The following is a 25364-nucleotide window of genomic DNA, read 5'->3' as shown; positions in this document are numbered from 1 at the left end:
TGATCATGCCTTATTGGACCTTGGTGCAAGTGTGAACCTCTTACCCTTTCATGTCTACCAACAACTGGGATTGGGAGAACTGAAACCCACCAAAATCACTCTTCAGCCTCGAGCACTGAGTACACCCTATAGTTTCCCAATCCCGCTCCATTCTTCCATCAACATAATCATGCAATATCTGTTCCATTTTAATGGCCATATAACCCACCAAGATTATTTTGGTTCTCACAATTATTGGTTTTTGTTATCTTTTGTTGTTGAGCAGGTATGTAAAGCGTGCACTGTATCTTTTACATCTTACTTGTGGCCCATCTCATCCAAACACTGCGGCTACCTACATCAATGTTGCTATGATGGAGGAAGGCCTTGGAAATGTGCATGTTGCCCTTAGATATCTTCACAAAGCTTTGAAGTGTAACAAAAAATTATTGGGGCCAGATCACATTCAGGTCCTTTTTAATCTATCTAATGTCTCCCTTTGTTAGAGTATGTTCTTCTAATTTGTTCAATAGAGTGATGGGATTTTACAATTATGTGTTATTCTTATCTATCATCACAGCGAATCATTCCTTCATATGAGCAGCATACAAGCGGGGAGTATTGACCCATTGTATCGATGAGTCATATGTAGAGATCTGGACTGAACTTTTAGCTGATCTGATAATGTGATACCATTTCATCTTAATGGTCCCAAAAATGCAAATGATAATGTAGTTAGTCATTCTACCTGGTGGGTTTTGAACCAGGATATTTTTTTCATTTTTTCTTCCCTAAATGGTTACCCCACTTAGGGTTCTACAAAGTTTCCCGGCTTGCAAGGTGGGGAGCAACTGAAGACGGAAAAGCACTACCATTACGGATTAGTGCATCTACCACTACTTGGATATTTCCCCAAAAACTTTAACCTGAGAGTTGCCCCTTAAATGGGAGTATAGATACCAACTCACCTAAAGGGTGATTGGTTGAACAGGAGAATAATTGACGGGTTGATTGTGGACTCCAAATTCCAGATGAATGAGCATGCACAGATTGGTGCTAGATGTAATGTCACTAGTATAAAAGAAGAGGTTAAAATATAAAAGCTATGACCCTGTTTAAATGTTCTTCAGTGTTCGTGGGGATGTGAACTGTGCTTGTGATTGAATCTAGTGGAGTTCTATTTTCTCTATACATTGAATACTTAAAGATTATTTCACATCTTATAACCTATTCAAAGAATTTATGCCCATTGCCCTCTAAAGAGCTTCAAGATGGAATTCAGAAATTTTCCAGCAAATTGTTTGCAACCTCTGAGAAACTGTTCTGTTTTCAAATTTCAATTGATACAGACTGCAGCAAGTTACCATGCAATAGCAATTGCACTCTCATTGATGGAAGCATACCCCTTAAGTGTTCAGCATGAGCAGACAACCTTGCAAATTCTCCGTGCTAAGCTGGGGCCAGATGATCTGCGTACTCAGGTATCTTATGTGTTCTATGGTCTAACTATGAGTTTTTCCTTTTGAGAAGGTGGATTATTTTTACTCCTAAAGCTCTATAACATCCATGGTCATTGTCCTTGATGTCCAATTGGATAGCCACATGGTCAAAATCTCACATGACCCCAATCATGACTGCCTAATAACAGTCATGACTCCAACCATAATACTTTGGACAGAGAGTCGAGGGTGTTGTCTCTGCTATACGGTATTATGGTTTGATTCTATGAACGCTACATGGCAGCAAAAAGCCAAAAGTCCTTCCCCACCCTCGACATGATGGGACATGGGTGGTTTGAACTGCTCTTTCTAATTGTAAATCTGGTTTTTACTATTTATTGTCCATAGAATGGATGTGTAAAATATTGCTGTCAATTTTGCAGGATGCTGCTACCTGGCTCGAGTACTTTGAGTCTAAGGCTTTTGAACAGCAAGAAGCTGCCCGAAATGGAACCCGTAAGCCTGATGCATCCATTGCTAGCAAAGGCCACTTAAGGTATTATGTGTTAATATTGTTGCTAGCACTAATGACCTTTATGATGTGTTGCCGTTTCTGTAAAACTGTTGTTCCTTCTGAATGTCTTGATATACATATTGAATTGTTATGTATTTCAAATTTTGCATAAACGAATATCATATGGCCTAGTTATACTTCTCAAGAATGGGTGTTAGGAATAAAATGAACTCAGTACTGCCACAAGTCTGACAGCTGGCTTAACAGCTTTGAGATTCAACAAATCTCTGGAAAGGGGCTACGGGGAAATTAAATAATACTAACCATCGGATGCTTGACTTGCCATGACTTGGTAGAAGAGTGCAATTGATCTGATGGTTAGCATCATCAATCTAGTTCTATTTTTCCCTGGAGATATCCTTGGCAGGACTCATTAAACATGGGGTCATTATCCCTATGTGCATGATATGGCACTGTCAACGAGCTAGATTTTCTGGCATTGATGATCACTACTGGTAACATTCTTATAGGTCGTGCATGATATTAAGTCCTAGTGACCCATAGTTACCCTTTGTTTTACATGACAGTGTGTCAGATTTGCTTGATTACATCAATCCTAATCAAGATGCCAAAGGAAGAGATGTTGATGCAGTAAAGAGGAAAAGCCTTAGTACAAAGGTATGACAAATTCTTTTAGCATGGTTTAAACTGTTTTTTGTAAGTCATGTAACAACTAGAATGTATGGTCAAGACAAGTTAGTTTTCCATTACTAACTGTTGAATCTTAGTGGTTCATCCTAAGGTGTGATTCTTTGGTCAGTGCGGGCTCCATGATTATCTTCTAATCAAACAGTGTACATTGTCCACATATTCTGCAGTAGGTGTTTGGTCATATTTTAAATCTTGAAATCGGAAATTACTGGCTGTTCAAAGAGGAACTTTACTGACTTTTCATGTGTTTGTGAAGACAATGTTTGGCTTGTGATAAGATGCAAGCTGAATTTTCACCTTTGTTTAATGTTAGAGCTAGTTCTTTCACTTTCCTTTTTGAACTCTTTAATTCAATGAGTTCTTATTGGACATTCCCTTTGGTGCTTGTCCAAGTATAATCAACCCAATTGAAAAACCATGATGCATATGTTTGTATTCTTTCCTGGGATTTTTGAACAGTTAATTTTATAAATGTTTATTACTTCAAATGATGCTTCAAATCCTCCTTTGCAGGTTAAGGAATTATCCACCCAAAATTTCAGCTTAGCAAGTTCTGAAGTATCTATAAAAGATTCACCTGCAGCAACTTCAGATGAGGAAAAACAGGTCCCTGGTCCTAGAAATAATGAAAAAGAGATCCAGGAAAGTATTCCACCAATTCAGTCTGAGCTGACTGTGGTGGAAGAAGTTGCAGAAGAGAAGCTGAAGAACGTAAATGAAGTACCAACAGAAGTGAATGCTGAAGGAGAAGATGGATGGCAACCTGTCCAAAGGCCACGATCATCTGGCTCAAACAGTCAGTTAAGACAGAGGAGAACAAATGTTAGCAGGGTATATAATTATCAGAAAATGGATGTAGTTGCTGAAACAGATCAGTTTAGAGCGAAGAATACTTATCATAACAGCAGGTATTATTTACTAAAGAAAAGAACCATTATTCCTGGGAGCTACATAGATCATCACCCTGCAAAAAGCAACTCTCCAGCTGCTAAATTTGGTCGGAAAATAGTCAAAGCTGTAACATACAGGGTTAAATCAGTGCCTTCATCTACCAAAGCTGAAATAACAGATAATTCTATGAATGGAGATGAAGTATCCAATCCTCTACTTGAACCTGGAACCTCTTCTGCACCAAATGAAGTTACATCAGTCCAACAGAGCAATTCAGTAGTTAATCTTGGAAAGCCTCCTTCTTACAAGGAAGTAGCACTTGCCCGGCCAGGCACCATTGCCAAGATGCAGGTCATGAAGTCCCAAGGTGACCTTCCAGGTGATGATGTGCTGAATATTGGAAAACATAAAGAGGAAGAAAATGAACCAAAGGAAAAGATACCCATGACATTGGAGGTAGAAAGCACCATGGAAGAGAAGACAGATAGTTGCATTGCAGATTCTGTGGTCGACTTAAATGATGAAATTGAAATTGTTGGGAGGCAAGAAGAGACAAAACAAAAGGATGAATTGGGACATAACACTTCCGAGAATGTATCTTCGGTTATGGAAGTGGATGCATCAGACATCATTGAGGAACGTGGATTGGTACATGAAAGCAACCACACCGTTAATAGTGTAAGTTCCAGCAACGAGAGCATCCAAACTGATAACAGTGCAAGTTCCAGCAATATCTGCATCCAAACTGATGATAGTGCAAGTTCCAGCAATGCGCTAAAGGAAGATATTTGCGTAGAGGCTACATCTAGCATTGTTGAGCCTGGGGATATTTCTAGCTCTACAATGCAAGGAGAGGATCTTAAGGGGAAACTCTCAGCTACAAATACTGGTGATGTTCAAGATATCCCCAACAAGAAGTTGTCTGCCTCAGCAGCTCCATTCAACCCTTCTCCAGCTGTTGTCTGTGGACCACCGGTCTCGATGAACATTAATCTTCCCTCTGTTGTTGGTGCTGTTCCAGCTGTTGCTCCTTGGCCAGTGAACGTGACTATTCACCCTGGGCCCCCCACTGTCCTCCCTACAGGGGCTCCCATGTGCTTGTCCCCTCACCACCCATACCCATCACCTCCTCGAACCCCAAACCTTATACACCGTGTGCCATTTATATACCCTCCGTATACTCAGCCACAAGCTATTCCAACCAGCACCTATCCCATGACTAGCAGTCCATTTCATCATAATCACATTACATGGCAATGCAACATGAACCCAAATGCATCAGAATTTGTTCCTGGCACTGTGTGGCCTGGTTGCCATCCAATGGAGTTTTCTGTCTTGCCACCTGTTGTTGAGCCAATTGCTGACCCTGTCATGGAGCCAAAAATGCAAACCAATCATCTTGAGGGAATGAGTTTAGTTTCAACTATGCCAGTTGAGAACAGGGATGGGGGTGAAGCCAACAAAAACATTGGTGATCTAGCATCTGAGGTCGAAGATAGTGGGAGCACAGTATCTGAAATTGGATTGGAAAATATGGAAGAAAATGAAGAATCAAAATCTGGTAGAAATGAAACAGCTAAAAGTCAACCGAGCAATAGTAGCAATCTAAATGAAGAGTCTGGAGGCAGTGGTGAGAAGCATGTGTCAAGACACAGTCAAAGGATTGATGGAGAGGGAAGCTTTGGCATTTTGATTAGGGGTCGAAGAAACCGAAAACAGACTCTGCGAATGCCTATAAGTTTGCTCAATAGGCCATATGGATCACAATCCTTCAAAGTTATTTATAACAGAGTAGTCAGAGGGAGTGAAGTTCCCAAATCTAGTGGCATATCCTCTAGTGAAGGTTAACACTAGAAAGTGAACTCCTATATTATACTCAGTAGACTGGAGTACTTTTTTTTTCTTTCAGGTTTAATCCTCACATGATGTAGTACCATTTTGCCTGATTTGACCAAGCATTGGGAATGAATACACGTTAGTCACCATCTTTCACTTATTCATGGTCTTAAGATCACCCGGGCATGCAACCATGTGTGCTCAAACCCTTCTTTACTGATTAAATTGAGAGTCAAAATTGAGCTTCTACTGACATTCAAAACCCATTGGTGCAGATGCCAACAGTGAAGAGCTGGTCCCTTTTCCATCTATAGGTACTATTGAAGAAGCAAAAGGCTTTTCTGTTTAAAGAGGTATTTATCCTATTCCTAGTTTCAATTTACTATCTAGATCAATAAAACAAACACAAAGGTCAAAAAAGTCCAGGAATCTGCCCCCCCACCCCCCCCCCCCCCCCAACCCCAAAAGTAGGCCACCAAAGGATAGTTCACAGTGCCATTACCGCAAGTTTAAATACAAGCCAATCTTAGGCTATGTTTGGAAGGCAAGAAAAAAAAAGAGAACAAATTTGAAAAAAGTTGAAAATGAGGAGAGAGAAAGACACTAAGACAATAATTGCTTTCATCAATTATTTTTGTCTTCCAAACATAGCCTCAGGAGTGGTTTAAAATAGACCACTGTCTTTACCAGAGGAGGATGCAGGCAGTTTCCTTGGAATCAAGTTAGTTACAGAAAAATGTTACAGAATTTAGACATTTACACTTTTGGGATCATTGAGAACCTAAACTAGCATGGAAGTTCTGATTTTTGTTGGATCAGGTTGTTTAGTGAGCATAATGCAAGTCAATTGTGTAATGTTTCCCGGTCTCATTCTCATGGTTAACAGGATTCATTCCTCCACTTAATTTTTAGGGTTTGAACTCCAACAAAATAGGAAAATTATCTGTCAGTAGAATTCCTATCTAATAGCTAATGTTAAACATAATCAGAAATTATAAGGAGTCACCCAAAACTGATGGAAGTTTTAACTCCCTTGGAATGGGTACTTGGATGGGTCTAAGCTTGCTCAAGCCCAAAGGCTCCAAACCCCAAAAGTCCTTGGGTATCCTAAGGTTAGGCTGGGATTTCTGGGTTTTGGGTTGGGCCAGATATAAAAAATTTGAGGTTCCTTGGCTTGGGCTCATGCCATCCTCCAAGTCTGCCTGCTGCAGAATCCTACAACTCCCACATTCCGAACAGCATTAAAGGGGAAATTTTCGGATTAAAAGGCTCATTTTTTGGATTCCGATACAGTTTGAGAACCCTGTAAAATCATGCTCAGTTGAGAGTGAATGTTGCATTCGGCAGATGGGCTTATATGAAAGCCCATATCATTATAGCTCGAACGCTGTACTTTTTTCTTCATGTAATGCTTTTGTCTTCTGTATGATAATAGGGCTTGGATCATCGCAGTCTGATTAGTGTATTTTGCTGTCAAGCAGGCTTACAGTTATTTCTTTTGAATTTTGAAGAGATGTCTCAGGCAACAGCTTTTTGGTTTCCATAGGACATGTTTGGTGATTAACCTGCTATTTCCGGAAATAGCAGATTACTGTGTTTGTTATCATATTTAACAAAACCTGATCCATATTGTTTATTTACTGCAACAATGTTGCCAAAACAAATAATGACAAAATTTTGACATGTGCAAAGTAGTGATAAACTGTTCAACTTTGAGTATTTGTATTTGGTTACCTTCCCATTCTATGAACACCCCCCCCCCCCCTTCAATGATTAGTGTAACTTCTTCAGTCTTGGATTTTTCAATGCTTTGTTTTGTCATTTGGCCACGTCTATTTGGTTGAAATTTGATATGTGAGTAGAGGATCTAGGGTCTACTTGTCCACAGAATTTGCTCCCCCAGTTGGGTGCCACATGGCAGATATATGGGTTGTTATTTTTAGGACTTGAGTTTTATTTCATCAATTGTGAAAGAGGAATCTCATCACCAAAGGCATCTAGACCCTCTGATTGAACCAAGGCTAGTTGTGACCATGAATAATAGGGTATGGGAATTAATGATGAACCCAAAGTTCAATTATAGGGTCATATCACCAGTGGAACCTCTCCCTTTTGTCAAATTCCAAAAAGGGTTCTTTTATTTGCCCGAAATTACACTCATGCAATCTCTCCCTTTTGTCAAATTTCAAAGGGGGTTCTTTTATTTGCCCGAAACTACATTCATACAGTTTAGGAAACCCTCTACCAATATATATATATATATGCAGTGAATGTGTACTTCCCTTTCAGAGTTTGTCTCACTGCTGTTTTAGCTTGACTTGTAAGATGCCAATTTAAGCGGGTAACATGTAAATCCCTCTTTCCTTTTTTATTAGATTCCGAATTTGTTCTCATTCAGACCAAGCCAATAACAATCGTCATTCGTTAAAGAACTTACAAATACCAGTTTGTTCTTATTCAGGCATCCTAACATATTTAATTCTTCAAACCACTAGACAATCCCAAACCTTTGAGCTAATTATGTGACCAAATGTAGTAATTTCCACCCCCCCCACACACACTAAATGAATGAAATATTTTAGATATTATAAGCATGACGTATTTGCAAATTATTACCCTCCCATGTATGACCATGATCATCGGATCTTTATCCCCTCGAGTTCCCTACTCGGCCCAGTTTCCCAGTGCCTCTAACAAGGGGGGCACAATGATCACCCTACCTTTGTCCAAACTCTCTCTGCCCGAGTGGGGTCCATCCCCCCCCCCTCCCCTCCCCCCAACCTTATTTAGAGGAACTAGGAAACTGGACCGGGCAAGGAACTGGAGGAGATAATTTTCCCATGAGCATTCATCTCAATAGTTTTTGCACAAGGTTTTAAAGAAAGGAATCAATATTCGGATTAGTCCCAGCCTGATTGGAATCAATCTGAATTGGTCAGAAATCAATTAGAATTGAAAATCGATCAAATTATACCTTAACCATAGAAATCCAGTACGGATTGACCAGACGATCCTGAGTCTTGAGACACTATTTTTGGCCCTCTCTTAGCAGTCCTGAAAATTTCTAATGCTTTTATTTATGGCTTCACTAACTCTTTCTCAGCCTTGGCTAACTTGACATGTGGTAAAACTAGGTGCTCAACATTAGATTCCTTCTTAGACCACCTACATGAGGAACCAAACTCCTTGTATTCACAATTAGGGGTGTCAAAGTAGGCCCGCAGTGATAGGCTTAACCTAAATCGATCAGTTGAATCCCGAGATTAGTCCAATCGATTACTAAATGTGTCAGACTCAAGGTCTGACCCATTAATAATAGGACGTTCCCAATTCAAGGTAGTGGCCCGATGATTTCTCAATTGCATACTATGACCAACTGATAACCGGCAATTTTATAACTTGATTATAGTTTGTTTAAGAACCATTTATAACCCGATTTGTCAATTAGCTTGCTTAAAGCCCGAGTGCAGCCTGATTACCTTGAGTTTGATTATAGACCAGTAACCATCTGATGGAATAGAAACAAGTGGAAAACGGTGAATGACCTTAAAGGATCAGGATCGTCTCCAAGGAACCCAGCGACCAGGGTACTGCCAGCCGTTAGGCTGTGCCACACATTAGATAAGGGAGAATATGATATGAATTAAGAATGCGCCTATTAAAGTAATAGATTTTTTTGGAAGCTTTGCTTTACTTTACCGCTAAGCAAACTTTGATTAAAACTTAAACAACTGGAACAAAGCGATTTGAGCTCCATCATTTGCCACCGTAATACCGTATAGTAAGTAGTAACAGTGGCGTCCTTAAGGAGTAATTTGAGGCGAGGTGGGTGGAAGAAGCCTGGAAGTACGAGTCATGAAGCCGATTCGGAATCAGATCAAAAATAATTGCGAGTTGCGTATAAAAAAAACAGTTCAGATCAAACCCAAGGGTTTTAAAAAAAAAAGGAATGGACTCTCTCTCACTCTCATCTCAGCTCTTGCATTTAATGTTACATGAACTGTAATTCCCGTATTACGAGAGAGAGATGGAAAGGATGATTACATGTCGTTACCAACCGGCTTTCCACACCACAATAATCAGGAGTGGGGAGAGGCTTCAAATGCAAGAGACAACAACTCACCAACCACTTTGTTGGCATAGCAACATCATCGTTTCTTCTTCTTCTTCTTCTTTCTTGCAAAGCCCTCCAGTTTCATCATCAGTTGCTCTTCTTCTTCTTCTTCAATTCGACGGCAAATGGCGGGACCGAAAACTAAGGTGCTGCCTCTAAGGTTCCTCTGTATCTGTACAGCGCTGATTCTCTTCTTAAATATAGAACTTCATTCTGTGGTCGCTGATGATGTTACCGGGCTGCTCTGCAATGAGGATTTAACTAGCTTTCTTCCCGCTCTTTACAGCGACTCCTCCCGCTTCACCTGTAGATCTGTATGGAATAACTATGTCCTCAGAGTAAGTCTTAACTTATCTTACCTTCTTTCTCTGTTCTAGATGCTGTTTCGGATAAATTCAGTTGCTCACGTATTGTGGTTTTCTCTTAAATTGTTTATTGATGTTATTAGAGATAATGTACAAGTACAAATTTCAAATTCCTAACCAGTCAATTGCTGTATAATAATCCACAAGTAATATTGACTAAGATAATAGAAGCTAATTCTTGTATCTTTGATATGCAAGTAGTCTTCATAATGGATAAAGTCTTTACAGACTTCTGATACATTAGTATGGCCACTGCAGTACTTCCAGAGTGAGGATCATGTCCTGACCGTTGTATTATCTACTGAATATCTGTCTGGTTGGGTTGGAATGGGATTTTCAAAGACTGGACTCATGATTAATTCCAGTGCTATGGTGGGTTGGATTAATAAAGAAGGCCGAGCAAGAATCAAACAGTACTACCTACAGGGATCTAAGCCATCACTAGTCAAACCAGATGACGGCAACTTGAATATTACTAGCAGTCCAATTGTTGTTCTTCATGCGGCCACCATTTACTTGGCATTTCAACTGAAATTTGCTGCCCATCTTCGTACACAAAATATTTTATTAGCTTTCGGAAGTACAACTCCTCTTCATGCCCATTTATCAAAGCATGATGCTAGGACAACCATTACATTCGATTTCGGTACAGGTTTGTTCCTTACTCTGGTGCTTCCCCCTCCCCCCCCCCCCCTCTCCCCACCCAAAAAAAAAAAGAAAAAATGCAGATGCTCCTACCATATTCTGTCTATGTGGTATTGTGTGGATGGACTTCTTGCTTACATAAATCAAACAATGAAAATATGGAATGTGCAGTGCTATTATGGTTATTATGTGTGTGGTCTATGCATTAAAAACAGTTGATATTCTTTCCAACTGTCATTTCAACTCGCTTGACCACTGCTGTTACTGTTTTGGTAATCTAGAAACTTATAATTGCTTATTTCATATAAAAAGATGAAATAGTTTTTTTCTTTTAAGGTTGGTGGGGGGTGGATGGGGGCTAAGATTTTTCACTGCAGAAGTAAGTAAAACTTTATGGAGGTCTTTTCATTTTCCTATTATAACTTTCTTACACAAAATTCAATTTTTTTTATCCGATCTGGTAACCCCATGGTGCTTTAAGAAGAGAAAATGAAGAACCATGAACAGAGAGGTATGTGAATATTCGTTAGGATTGACCAGGAGCTGTAAAAGAGTGCTTCAAGGTTCGAAAACTCGGGTCTCGGTGCCAACTCGGACCGTTGAAAAACCGAGTCGAGTCGAGATCTCGCCGAGTTGGTGCACTTCTTTTTTTTCTCGACTTGAAGCCTCATCTCGGTGGGTTTTAGACCTAGTTTGGGTCTGAAACTTGGTATTCAGCCTATTTTAGGCCATTTAAACACAATGACACTATCAGATTTTACAAAAACAAAGTCCAAATAAGAGTTTCAGTTAGTGGGAAAGCAGGACAGACACTTATGCTAGAAACCAGGACAGACATTGGACAAACATACTTATTTATGCCTAATATCATTTAAGTTTGACCGGTACATAACTCCTTCAATATAAATCAGATTTTAGCAATCTTGGACTTGTTGGAAAGCTTTGTTTTGAAAGCTTTCCAACAAGTCCAAGATTGCTTAAATCTGATTTATATTGAAAGAGTTATGTACTGGTCAAACTTAATTCAGTGTGCACGAATGCTGTCAAAATCGCTCTGAATGAAAATAGTTTTTTGGACATCAACACAAATGAATATTTTACCGCACTTTTGGTTTTTAGCAATGTTTTACCATAATAAGATTTATGGAATTTTTAGATTTGAGAAAAACCCCAACATTAGAAAGTTGAAAATTGCACCTACCGCCGAAAATCCAGTTTTTGTTCTTGAACTGGGGGGTTGATTTTTTTTCCTTTTGGAATTTTATTTTTTAACTATTTTTATTGGATTCAAATAGGGGGTATTTGCTTATTCATGAATAATATCTTAAGTAAATGAAATACAAACACAAAAACATTTACTTAAATGATATTAGGCATAAATAAGTATCTGTCTTGTCTGTCTTGGTTCCTGGCCTAGATAGGTGTTTGTATACCAAGAATTTCCAGCAAGATCTCGAGATCTGGCACTCATATAAAGGACCTAGATGGGCATTTTCCTATGTCAAACCGAGATCTTGACCGAGATCTGAGATCTTGACCGAGATCTGAGATCTCGGCGAGATATTGACATTTTGAGACTCGTAAGCAGTCTCGTCTCGGGATTTCGAAAAGCCGAGATCTCGCGAGTTCTCGAACTATGGAGTGCTTATGTGAATATTTTACAGTGAGTAAAAATGGTCATCTATATGCATAGGAAATTAGGCAGAGAACAAGAATATTGCATGTAGTTTGGCTTTTTAGTTTATCTTCTTTAAATTTAGATGCATGCAGCCACAATTGTTATTTTCCTAGGTCAACCCTGCATTGTGTATCTCTTGACTGGTGTTTTTTTTTTTTTTTTTGGGGGGGGGGGGGGGTGGTGGGGTGGGGGGCAATTTCCTAGATTTACAGGATAAGAAAATTAATTGCAAAACAAGTAGGTTTACAAGACAAAGTTAGTGTAAAACAAAGTCAAACCTATTGTAATTCATACACCGCAGCTTTGGATGAAGACGGACCCTCATCCACTGGGGCCAGGTCAGCCGCAACTTTGGATGAAGAGGCACCCCTCAGGCCCTGTGCAATAAATGCTGCAAACACCTTTTTAATTTCTTAGATCTACGAGATAAGAAAATTAATTACAAAACAAGTAGGTTTACAAGACAAAGTAAGTGTAAAACATAGTCAAACCTTCTTCAATTCATACACCACAGCTTTGGAAGAAGACGGACCCTCGCCACTGGGGCCAGGTCAGCCGCAGCTTTGGATGAAAAGGTGCCCCTCTGGCCCTGCGCAATAAAAGCTGCGAACACCTTTTTCTAGTTAAATGAACTTTGTTTCTTTGTTTTTGTAACAATTGATTGTGCTCGTCTAAGTTTAAACCTGATAGATCTATTCTTATTCTTATTCTTGCTGAAGTCATTGAAATTGTGGTGACCATATTGCTTCCTCAGATGTTGCAAGTTCCTATTCCAACTGATATGACTTTTCATGGTTAGATTCCATTAGTGCCTTCCATATCTACTTGTGGTTGAAAATTTTGAGAGGTTATCTTAACAGCTTAAGTGGATGGAATTACTCCATTCAAGCAACTCTCCAGGATATGATCCTCATGTTGTGCCAGAAACAGTTATCAATGGAAGATATTTGCGGGATGCCAAGATACTACAAGGTCAAGGCCTGTAACTCTTTACCAAGACCCTTTTGATAACCTGCTAAATTCAGCTTGTGAAACACTCAACAAAATTTGCCACATGACCATAGAAAAGAATCAACATTCTTTTTGTATCTTGGCTTCCAAAGTACCCGGATAAATGAGCATGGCCACTAGAAGTCAGATATTAACATGATGTGAGAGCAATAAAGCAGCCGTAGAAAAGAAACCCTAAAATATACAGAAAATAATGGAAATCGTGAACAAATCACACAATGTCCACGATGAGATGAGATCTGCTTCACTATCATAGAGAATAGGGTTACAGCCGCTCGTCTTCACGCCTTTCTTAGGTTATAGAGAATGAACTTCCTTACGTACGTCAACATTCATAACGAACATTATATAGGTACAGTTTACCGTAATACAAGAAATCACACCCTAACATAAGCAGTATAGGATGCTATGGCTGTCCCTGTTGGAGGCTCTAGAGAGTTATGATTGTGTGGTATATGGATGGCATTACATGTCATTTTCACTAAAGGACCGGAAAAACAGAACAACAGCTTAAATAGTAGAGCTATGCTGAGTAGGTTAATGACACAATCCCTCATTTCAACAATTGTGATTCCATCATCTTTCAACTTACAAAAGAGGGACTAGAGGCAAACTGTTAGGGTTGGGTGTGTCTTGTATTCTGCAAGTCCACATAATTATTATTGGGCTTGTATTTGTAATTGGTTCGGATTTTGTGTCCATTACATGTACGGGTAAATTTGTAATTTTGTGGGGATTAGGGTTTTTGTAGGGTTTCCTATATATATTGTCTATGTGTGGAAAACCCTAGAACCCAAGCAAGGGAAGATAACATTATGAGGTGGAGAGTGGTGTAGAGAGTTTTTTCTAGCTTAGAGAAAAATATTTAGTTCTTTCGGGTGGATGCGGTCATTCGTGCAGAAACACGTTAAATTCCTTGTGTTCTGTGTGATTGTTTGCTTGGTTTCTTCCTTGTGGTTGCACATTCGTCCCCAATAAGTGTGTCAGAGTTAGGTTCGGTGGGGCATTGCAGGTGGTGCGTTGAGATCCAGGAGAAGAAAGCTGTGGAAGGAAAGCGAAGGAAGGAGGTTTCCGAAGTAAAAATCGGAGGTACGACTCTGATTTTGTACGAGATAAAGGAAGGGGAAAAAAAGGAGGGTTTATGCATTGTGTCATTTTGGAAGAAAAAAAAAGGGTTGTGTACCCACGTATTGAAGGGAGGAGAGACTGACAAAAGCACAAGTTCTTGCTTCATTGAGTTTTTTTTTTCGTGGTGAACAAAAAGATGGAGTAGGTGAGTTAGTTCCCCAATTTCGTATGGGTTTGGACCTGTACGGAAATCTGATTTTGTACAAAGGGTGTGGTATGGAGGTTAGGTGTTCCTAAGGTTTTTCGGCTTTCCAGATTCAGTGGAAGAGACAAATCGGGCGGATTCTGCTCCGTAGGTTTAGATCATGCAGATTCATGCAATATCAATGGTAATCATAAATTTTGAGATTGATGGTGGGTGCAGAGGGCACAAATCAGGTAAATCGGATGGTGGTAAAGTGGTTAAGCTTCTCCATAGAACCTTTCAATGGCTATAATGATTTCACTTTGTGGTAATAACATGTGAAGAATATTCTTATGCTGGAGGGGACAATCAAGGCTCTTATTAAGAAATTGGAAAAACCGGAAGATGAAGATGAATGGCAAGAATTAAGGGATCTGGCAGATAGTACGATCCAGTTGTATCTTGCAGATAGCACTCTTCGTGTGGTCATCGGGTTGGCAGATCCAGAGGAAGTCTAGACAAAGCTAGAGAGAAAGTACAAGTCATGGTCATTGACAAATCTATTGTTTTTTAAGAAACAATTATATAGCTTTCAGTTGTTAGAGGGAGCAAAATTTAAGGTATACTTGGATGAGTTCAACAAGATATTGATGGAATTGTCAGCTCTAAATGTTAAGATTGAAGAAAAGGACAAGGCACTTCTCTCTGTTGGCTTCACTAATTCCTTCATTGATCACATTTGACTACACTACTGTTTGGTAAGAATACTTTCAAATTTGACGAGGTTATTGTTGTTTTGTTGATGAACGAGTTACAACGGAAAAATAGCGGTGAGGGGGCATTAGAGGAGGGTAGTACCTTGGTTATAGATGGTGGTCAGGGAAGAGGCAGATCAGATGAGAGATTGGAGGAGTTTGGCAAGTGCAAAGGTCATTTCAAGTCAAAAGGTCAAAAAAAAAAAAAAAAACAAACTTGCTATTGTTGCAAGGAGGAAAGTTAAATAAAGAAGAATTATCTGAAACCTGAGGATAAAAAAGAGGAGAATGGAGAGAAATCATCAAATGCTGCTGTTGTGGGAGGGTCCTGGAGTGATGGATTAATCCTTCTCACTACTTCATCAGGTACGGAAACTACAAATTGGATTTTAGATTCTGGTTGTTCATTTCATCTGTGTTTAGTCAGGGATCACTAGGTGCTGTTAAAAAGCTAAATAATGCAGAAAGCAAGGTTGTCAGGGTTGGGGCCGTACGGATTTGTATGTTTGATGGGATTGTACGAACTTTGACTGGGGGTGAGGTATGTGTTGGATATTAGTAAAAATCTTATTTTAGTGGGAACACTAGATTCGAGAGGTTTTAGATGCTCATCTGAGTTTGGGAATTTGTACAGACTTGCAGGGAGTGTTGAAACATGTGGAGCTACTGTTGGTACTCAGGCAAAAGGTACATGTGGATTATAGAGACTGGATATGAGTCAGACGTAAAGAAGTGGGTGTCTTTCGATCGGATTGTGTGAGTGGAAATGATCATTTGAAGCAGGTTATAACGGTAGGAGAGGTGGAGCCACATCACATCATGCAGCGGTGAGTTGTATAGGACACCCCGAGTGGGGGTGTAGGCCATGTAGGTTGGGAATGGCGAAAAGGCAAAGACAATGGCGGAGTTTGTAGAATTGACAGCAACATTGGTCTTCTTCAAGATGGCTTGCAAAATCCAAGCCAAGGTGGAGATTGTTGAGGGTGGGTATGTCTTGTATTTTGTTGGTCCACATAATTATTATTGGGCTTTTATTTGTAATTGGGTGGGGTTTTGGGTCCATTATATATACGGGGGTAAAATTGTATTTGTATGGGTATTAGGTGTTTTTGGGGTTTCCTATATATTGTCTTTGCGTGGAAAACCCTAGACAAGGGAAGATCACATTTTGAGGTGGAGAGATGTAGAAAGTTTTTTCAGTAAGCAAAAAAATCTTTAGTTCTTTCGGGTGGATGTAGGCAAGGGTGCCAAAACCACGTTAAATTCCTCGTGTTGTGTGTGATTGTTTGCTTGGTTTTTTCCTCGTGGTTGCGCATTTGTCCCCTAGGGGCCCGAAGAGCCCAAGCCCAGCGGAAAAATTCCGGGCTTGGGTCAGCTTCAGATTGACGCCTTGGGTTAGGCCTGGCCTGGCCTTAAGCTACACCTTTGTGTATAAAATGTATTATATGTGCGTTTCACTGAAAATTGAAGAGTTGGGAGACTTTAGCTCATGAAATATAAGAAAATAAGCAAGCCATAGACCATCAAGGCAGCTAAAGACCCGGGCCCAGCCCAATCACTGACATCTATCCTCAAAGCAGATCTCTTCTACGGTCCTTTTTTTCCTCTCACTCTACCACCACCTAACCATAAGTTATTTGTTGTCTCATGCCCCTAAACCAAAACCAAGAAACAAATTGCAATGATTTGTTTGAATAAAAGAGTTTGGTTGAAGATTCTTAACTGCCTACCTCTGAAAAATCTTAGTAGAACAGAACTTGCAAATGGAATATGAGAGCAGTGGCATTTGTTTGTGTCTTGAACAAACATTAGGACGTTTTGCAGACATCATGGTTTAACTGAGTGAGATATCAACTTTTTCAGATATTTTTCTCATCAATTGTTTCAAAGTTTTTGTTTACTTGTTACCATTCTCTACTTGATAAAAAGTACAGATATATAAACAGATTTACTTTAGCAATTATGCATAAGCAGGAAATTTAGAAGGAAATATTTAGAATCTGAATTACTTTAATTGTAATTACTGACGTTTCTTAAAAAAGAAAAGTGATTTCTTTCTATTTTCTCAATATCTTTTGGTATTTCCTGTCTCTTCCAATGGAAATTTATACTGTTGCTTTTTCCTTTTTTTGTTTATTAGGTTGCAATACAAATTGCTGGCTCTATCTTTGACAATATGCCATTGACAAATAAAAGAAAAAAGTCACTACTCTTTCCTATAATGGTAGATGGAGAAGCCAGCTAGTACTATACTTTTCAAAGTATCTTTCATGTTAATTTCTGTGCACTGTCAAAGCCTGTCTATGCTTTGATTTTTGTATCCAATTTGTTTATGATTCTGCAACTTTTTCTTTAAAGTGATTTTACTGTTTTGTTTTTTCAGTCTTAGTAGTTATCTATGTATGAGAATTTCTTTTGGTTTAACCAAGTTAAAATTAGAAGTTTGTCTAAACACATATTAATGTTCTGCCACAGGTTCTGCATCTGCTGCTTACAACTTTGATGGCTTGAAGAGGAACCATGGAATACTGGGTACAATTGGATGGGGGGTGCTTCTTCCAACTGGGACAATTATTGCAAGATACTATAAGCACCGAGATCCTCTATGGTATTATCTCCATGTCTCCATTCAGTTTGTAGGATTTATCTTTGGGCTTGCTGCTGTGGTTGCTGGGAAGGTACTCTATGGTAAACTGCATGCCAATGTATCGACACACAGAGGCATCGGAATATTTGTCCTTGTGCTTAGTATTCTTCAGGTTCATCTAATTCTCCCTTCGCCCCTCTAGCTGATATTGACTTTTCTTTAAAATTCATTTGTTCTGATGTGGGAATTATTTTTGAAAAGTTTTTGCATAAGATGCATGGGAGCACCAGTAAAATGAGTATTAAGTGCTTGTGATGTAACACATTTGGTTGTGTTCTCAACCATATGGCAGGTCCTACATCCATAGATGGGTGCTTCCACTGTAACAGAGCATCCCTGCCAGTCATGTCTGTTCCAGCATTTAATTCTATAATACTTGTGTTCCTAGCATTTTCCAAGATCTATATATTGTAGAAGCTTTACATTGTCAGACGTGTCTTTGCATATGACCATATGCAGCATGTCCAACAATTCAGGTAGAAAGCTTCATATGATCATAAAAAACAAACTTGGGTCAATCAGAAGAGAATTACATAAATGAAAAATGCCCCAGATATGACCAATTTCATATATACATGGATGGATGTTTATGGGTGTTCACATGCATGCGTGCGTTTTGCATGTATGTGTGTGTGCTCCATCCATGTTTTTGTTTGGTGATGCTGGTATAAATTTTAGGGAAAAGGCTGGGTATGCTATAGTGGTATACCATATGCTAGCACCCTATGTGTCTATCTCTCTCTTCCTCCCTTTGAGGGGTAAGGGAGTCATTTCAAAGGGTGGAAGAGAGAGATAGACACATAGTGTGCTAGCATACGGTTTATCGCTAGCATACCTATCCCTCTCCCTAAATTTTATGTATATATTTTTTTAATTCTTCTACATCCCAAATCTAACCATATTTCTTACACAATGATCAGATAATGGCATTCTTTATACGGCCTGACAAGGATTCCAAGATTCGCAAGTTTTGGAATTGGTACCATCACTGGTTTGGGAGATTTGCTTTGTTCTTTGGAGTTTTGAATATTGCCCTTGGAATTCAAAATGGAGGCGCAGGGAATTTCTGGGTAGTAGGGTACTGGGTTCTTGTTGCAGTTCTTCTGATTATTGTTGTTATTTTAGAAGTAGTATTGCGGATGGGAATGTATCAAAAGACAGTTGATCCTCCGGCATTCCAGATGAATCCATCGAAATAGGTAATTTTCATATTCCTAAAAGTAAACATATGCTGTCTCGTTCTCTCCTTTTTTTTTCGGTGCATGAATGGTCCATTTTATTTTTATTAGTTTATTCATTGAGTTTCTAGTGCCTCTTCACATAGAGGATAAATATTATGTTACAATAGTTGTAGCTTTTTGTTGCTAAAGCATTGTTGTCAAAGCATCACCTAGGCGTCCAGGCCCCCTCCATCAACTAGGGTTGCCTAGAACGCCGTGACAACTATGGTCTAAAGACAACAACAGTCTCTCTCTCTCTTTTTTTTTTTTGAAATGATGGTAAGGAAAACTCATGCTCACACCCATCTTGTTTCTATAGAAGACCATTCCTTGTTGGCTGGATGGATGAGTTCCACTTTTATGATAAATGGCTGAGGATGTACTCTGTGCAAGCAGAGTATGTGGGATGATATGGTCTTTAGATGTTGATCCTGTGGACATGGAAAAGAGAGAGTTACACATATATCTTGGCCACTCTCGCTTCACACCTTGGCATGAAAACTCATTGTTCATACTTATATAGCTGTGTTGTATTGTGCAAAGGAAGATTCTTTATTTGGATTGTGCACTGAAGTTCTTCTTGAGGGTCAGTCTGGTGCTATATATATATATGATCAGACATCCTATTGATATATCTGTATTCAGTTTTGGTCTGTATTAAAAAAAAAAAAAAAATGTTTGATCTCTTGATTTAGTAGTAAAGAGAAGAATTGATTGCTGTATGGAAAGAAAATTGTATGGTCAAGTAATGGAGCATCAGATTCTTATGCTTGAGGAATATATGTAGCCAATCTTGCATTAAGTAAGCATCTTCATCTGCTCAAATCATAGAGAGCAAAAACCAGGACCAGAGTTTCCACTTAGCTCACCAGCATATGTAGGAGAAGGACTTTAATGAAGAGCTAGACAGCGTGGGCTCTATGAATGGGATGTGCACACGAGCATGGATGCGTCATGTTCATGGCAGTCTTTTTTTGTTTTTTTGTTTCCAACAAAATTTTACTTAGAAATGGCGTGTTATAACGTGACGTATAGGAAAGGAACAGAAAGATAACGGCGTAGGTATTATGACTCCGATAACGAGTGGCTTTCTCTTTCCTTCCACACACCACGACCCAAAGCTAGCGGTGTCGTGTCTTTTATGGTGTTTTGTTAATGGTGACTTCTGAAACCACGGCGGGACACTTGTCATTTTGTGTGAAGGAATGAACAGCTGGATCAAAACTCGGTTTTTGATCCCCACCCGGCGACACTTTGTCCGACTCCGATATAATTCCCCATCCACAAAAAAAATAATATATGGGATTCAACGATCCATGATCCACTGATCGTCTCTAATCCATCATCCATGGATCAATGGTTGCATATTACCCGGTATCAGCATTGATATCAATTGCCGACAAGACTGTTATCGAGTATGTATATTATAGACCGTATCAATTCATATCGGATAGGTCCGATGCAAAGATCAAAACACCAACTTTTATAAAAAAATATGATATTTGTGTCCGTATCAATCCAATCCATATCGGTTAAGTATCAGTATCTGTAACCATGGTTCTAAAGGTTTGGTATCGGGTGATCCAGACCAGTTTTGCACCTTGCTGATCTCGATATTGTATCTGTGACATGGTACAGACAAGGAGTAAAATGATCAAAAAAATCAAATTTTTAAAGAAAATCAGGGATAAATTTGTCCGATATTATCGATCCATGCCAATACCAATATTAATATCATATTGGTTTCTAGGTTGATCGATACCCGTCTGTTTTGTGCACTAAAACCATGTCTGTAACCATCAATACTGATATAGATCGACTGATACAATCGATCCGATACCGATGTGTCTAAATCGTAAATACACCACCACTCCCCCTCTACCTTCTAACCCTTAAACTTTTTGTCTCAAATGCGCTGTGGGACCCACATCATTATGTGTGGGACCCACAATGAAGTGGGATCCTCCGTCCATTCGTATAAATGCCAAGTAGTAGAGGAGAAAGGCTAAAATGAGTGATAGACCTTAATAAGTGCCAACAAGTTCAAAGAGGAGAGAGAACCCTTCTTCTTCTTTTTATAAGATGAATTTATGACAAGTTGGTTGATTATCATCTGAGGAAGACACATGCGCCGATGGAGTTATCTGGGCCATCCCTCTTCTTTGTCTCATTCTTTAGTGTTGTCTTTTCATATACAAATTACAAAGTTATCTCATTTTTATTTTTTATTTTTGGTTTGGTAAAGTACAAATCTCATCATTGGAAACTTTTGCTTAAAATCAATGGCTCCAATAACTTTGTATCTCCATTAGTAGCATTCTTTTTCAATCCCATTTATGTCATCGCCGGAGCAAGGTTTTAAAAGGTATCCTAATCGGATAGGGTGTGATCATATCGGATCGATACCGTATCGGTGGTATAGAATAGAAGAGGGTAAAATGATCCCAAAACAACACGGTATCAGTTTCAGCGAGCCGCCTATCAATACCGGTGTCAATATGTAGCCCTAAAACCCTGCACAACTATATGTTCTCTATTGCACTGGGGGGGCGCAGGGTGCGCCCAAACACATGGGGTGGGCGAAATGATCAGCCCGCCTCCCTGAATGATCGAAATGGTCACTCTATCCCATCCCATGTATATAGGCATAGTCTATGCCCCCGTGTGCTCCCAAGTAGCGAAACATCCCGCGGTTTATAAACGTGTGTTTTTATTACATTGAGATTACAAAGCAAAGCACTACTTAATTAGGAAATGTTATCTTTATTATCTTTGCTTTTCCTTTTAGAAGCAATTTTGTTTAGCCTGATATGTTTCTTTTTGTAGTTGTTGGAAATTTTTTCTATGATTATATAATTTTATTTAGTGATCAAAATGTAGGAGGGGCAAATGAACTTATAGTAAACCCATCAGATGTGATAAATCGCAAACCTAGGGTGTGTTTGTTTGGTTCTTTTCTTGCCAAACAAACATATTATAAGTCTATAATTCTGCCAACCATCTAGGGGTGTCAAAAGTTGGCTTACACTGGTAGGCTCAACCGGAATGGACTAGTTAAAGCCCAAAACTGGACCAACCAGCAGTAAACAACCCGGTGTTGGGCCTAGACCAATTAATAATCAGTTGGAATCAGCCTTTGGTAGTCGCCTGACAGGTGCCCAATCGGGGCTGATAACCATCCGTTTATAGCTTTGATCAACATTTCTAGCCCGATTTAACCAATTTATAACTCAATTAGTACATTTATAACCCGACTAACATGACATGATTATGAATCAATAACCTGACTGATCGAACGTGTGCATGCCTAGCCTATGAGTTCTGACCCATGTTGTTGAACAGAAACACTAACAAGAGAAAATGGAAAAAAAGTTTAAATTAAGTTTATAGGTACAATAGAGAGGAATTGGATCCTCTAGGCCATCATGTGGATTTTATACCAATTCAATGGTTGGTAGACAATTGCTTAAAATTTTTGAATTTTAAATTTTGAATTGAGTTCATCTACCAACCATTAGATTGGTATAAAACTCATGTGGCAGACTGTGAGTTGAGCGCAGCACAATGACTGCTCAACCCCAGGGAGCAGAGCATCCAAATCCCAGTAGAGAAGCCTTTTGAATTTGAACTGTCAATGTCCAACTTGGTACTACTTTAAATAGAGCAAGTTGTCCAGGTTAACCCCAGCCAACCTTCAACCTTTTAACATCCACCACAGGGCCCAAAACAAGTCCTTTCGTACTCATAGTTGCTGTCAAATATCAAAAACTGATTTAAATCTAACTGTGTGCTTCACTGAGTACACTCACAGGTACACACTATGTATGTAACATTATTCAATACTCGAACGGATGGTCTCAATGACAATTTTTTGATTGCCCGTTTATTTATGGACAAAGTTTTTCTCCACACGTAGAGGACGGTTCACCCATCATCGTAAGGTTCACAAACCCCTCCTAGGATTTTATTATGTTCCAAAATACTCTTCCGATACTCATTCCCACCCTCTCCCACCCCTCAGTGAATGGGATCCTATCATTGGTGGGTGTAGGTCCTTTATTTATTTTTAAAACTTGTTTTAATAGGTACCAACTCTACAAAAGGGGGGGGGGGGGGGAGGGAGGTAACAACCAGGAGATTCAAACTGGTGAGCGTGGGTTTAGCACACCACAACTTCACCAACTGAGCTAGGCCGTTGTTGTTTTTCAAAACTTTTTAAGTTCCAGGTAAAGAGGATTGTCAATTTTTTTGAAAGCGACTTAATACTACATCAATTTCAAGAATTGTCATTGTCCCACATTTTTTTTTTAGTATACATGTGAAATGACAAGAATTGCTCTCAATGAAGAAAAAAAAAATAGTGGTCATAAATGTATCGGAGTTCCACACGAAACTAGTGATTTCACATCGGATATGAATAGCTTGATATATAGGCTTAGAAGGACTTAGACACCCACTTTTTAATAAATAGTTTTAAGAGTAAATTATAATGGAGTTTCAACAAGTGGTATAAGAGTCATTGGGGTTTCATGCGAAAACAGTAATCCTACATTGGATGTAAACAGCTTGCTATAAAGGCTTATAAAGACTTGAGAATCCTTTTTTTTTTTCCCTTGGGGGTTCAAGTTGAGAACCCTCTCCTTAATGTCTAACCATTTGAAGATGAATTATATTCAAATTCCAAGAAAGGATCCATGATCTGATGAATCACATTATAATATTTTAATCCTTGAGTGGATAATCTGGTTTGTTTGTTGGATGTACAATAAATATTGCTTGAGCATAATAGTTAGGTAGAGGTCATCATACAATTATTTGGGAATTGGTGGTCCTTATAGGTATCTAGTATTCAGCTACACAGTATTAATAATGGACCCTTTTTTCCATTGGAATTCATGATCATGTTCATGCACTGTGTCATTGAAGAACTCATGGATCATACATTTCATGATTCCTAAATTTGATTATTCCCCATTTGATCTTCATTTATGATAATTCTGAGTGGTCCTGGAAATGGAATTGAAGAGGAATCAAGATCTTCCAAAGAGGAAGAAGCTACCACTTATGTAGTCCTCTAAGATTAGAAAATGGAAGAGAGTGATATGAATACCACCTTAGAATGCTTTGGCCCAACTATAAAAAGGAAGATTAGTTGGTGCTTGGGCCCTTTTTTTTTTTTTTTTTTTAAAATATATTTTGAGGTTTTTTCTTGACCTTGATCTAATATTAAATATTAGCGAAAGTTTTCATTCACCCGTACGGTAGGGTTCAACTATCATCCTAGGGTATTATTACTCTCCTCCTATTGTAGGGAGTCGATAATACCCCGTATTGTAAGGCGATACCCTTTTCACATCATTCAAACCCCTCAATCGTGGTTGAAGGAAAACCCAGTCCTTAAATATTCATGCATAGGTAAAATTGTTCGATCCGGTTCAATACTGGCCGATCCGTATCGGTATTGGTGCCGACATTGATCTTGATACTGATATCTCAATCCTTGGTTTGGGATGCTCTTATTTTTGGTAGGAAACAAACAAATTCCATTTATTTTGAGATAACTAACTCGAAGAATACGATGGAATTACCAAACTCTTTTTATTGAAGGGTCTAATAACAAAAAAAATAATACATTAAAGCATTATATGGAGAGAGCTCCTTGAGTTTATGAAGGCACCGTTGATCTAAATAAATTGATTTGAGACTATAACTCTATAAACTTTCAACATCTCAACACTCTTAATCACGTGTAACTTTGGCATACTTAACTTAGTTTAGGAAATGGACTCTAATACCATATTGCAGGGTCAACTAAAAACCTTATAACATTAGATGCAAAGGGCTACTCAAATATATAGAAACACCAAGAATATAAACAAACTAATGTGAAACTATAACTCTATAACTCAAAACGAGTCAAATTATCATTAAGGGGAAAAAACAATAAATACAACTTAGATCCTTGAAAAAAGAAGGCCAATGAAACCAAAACCTTGAGCTCCAATCAGAAATCAAAGATCTAAACTCCTGCATTGAGGTAAAATTAGCCAGTTCATGATATTAAACTCGGATGTTACCATTACCCTTATAAAATGCATTCCATTTTCTTGATCAATATAATAGAGAATAAAACTCCAAACCCAGTAAACAATTACTCGCCACTCAAATCCAAAGGACCCATCCCAAAAAAACAAATCAAATATTTGAAAATTGTTTGTATTTGGTTTTGTGGAGATTTTTTGTTTTCTTAAAAAAGAGAAAAGAGTTTTTTTGGGGGGAAAAGATCTTTCTGAAAGCCAAATTTTGC

The 25364-nt window shown here is 38.8% G+C and overlaps 2 protein-coding genes and 1 long non-coding RNA gene across 4 annotated transcripts; 2 read left to right on the top strand and 1 right to left on the bottom strand.

Moving 5' to 3' along the window:
* Nucleotides 1-203: 203 nt before the first annotated feature.
* On the top strand, nucleotides 204-5489 carry LOC122656162 (protein TSS-like; the record flags this gene model as incomplete). The annotated part of the gene is made up of 5 exons (XM_043850619.1): nucleotides 204-449; nucleotides 1329-1460; nucleotides 1862-1974; nucleotides 2520-2610; nucleotides 3157-5489. Coding segments are annotated over 5 exons (2808 nt in total), but the record flags the coding sequence as incomplete, so codon positions are not given.
* Nucleotides 5490-6845: 1356 nt separating this feature from the next.
* Nucleotides 6846-7096, bottom strand: LOC122649141. The gene is made up of 2 exons (XR_006331171.1): nucleotides 6990-7096; nucleotides 6846-6935 (listed from the first exon to the last, which is right to left on the bottom strand). It is a non-coding gene; the product is annotated as an uncharacterized LOC122649141 (long non-coding RNA).
* Nucleotides 7097-9389: 2293 nt separating this feature from the next.
* LOC122649140 (cytochrome b561 and DOMON domain-containing protein At3g61750) lies at nucleotides 9390-19599 on the top strand. 2 transcript variants are annotated; one of them, XM_043842515.1, is made up of 5 exons: nucleotides 9390-9822; nucleotides 10108-10501; nucleotides 17666-17949; nucleotides 18758-19036; nucleotides 19380-19599. In XM_043842515.1, exons 1-4 carry the CDS (start codon nucleotides 9610-9612, stop codon nucleotides 19034-19036), a joined length of 1170 nt encoding a protein of 389 aa, XP_043698450.1. In that variant the 5' UTR covers nucleotides 9390-9609; the 3' UTR covers nucleotides 19380-19599. The 2 variants fall into 2 exon arrangements, with proteins under 2 accessions (XP_043698450.1, XP_043698449.1); XM_043842514.1 differs by having other exon boundaries at nucleotides 9391-9822; nucleotides 19377-19599.
* The last annotated feature ends 5765 nt before the right edge of the window (nucleotides 19600-25364 follow it).

Source organism: Telopea speciosissima, chromosome 1 (genome assembly GCF_018873765.1).
Source record: "Telopea speciosissima isolate NSW1024214 ecotype Mountain lineage chromosome 1, Tspe_v1, whole genome shotgun sequence".
Lineage (NCBI taxonomy): Eukaryota > Viridiplantae > Streptophyta > Magnoliopsida > Proteales > Proteaceae > Telopea > Telopea speciosissima.
This window is presented reverse-complemented; position numbering and strand designations above follow the sequence as displayed.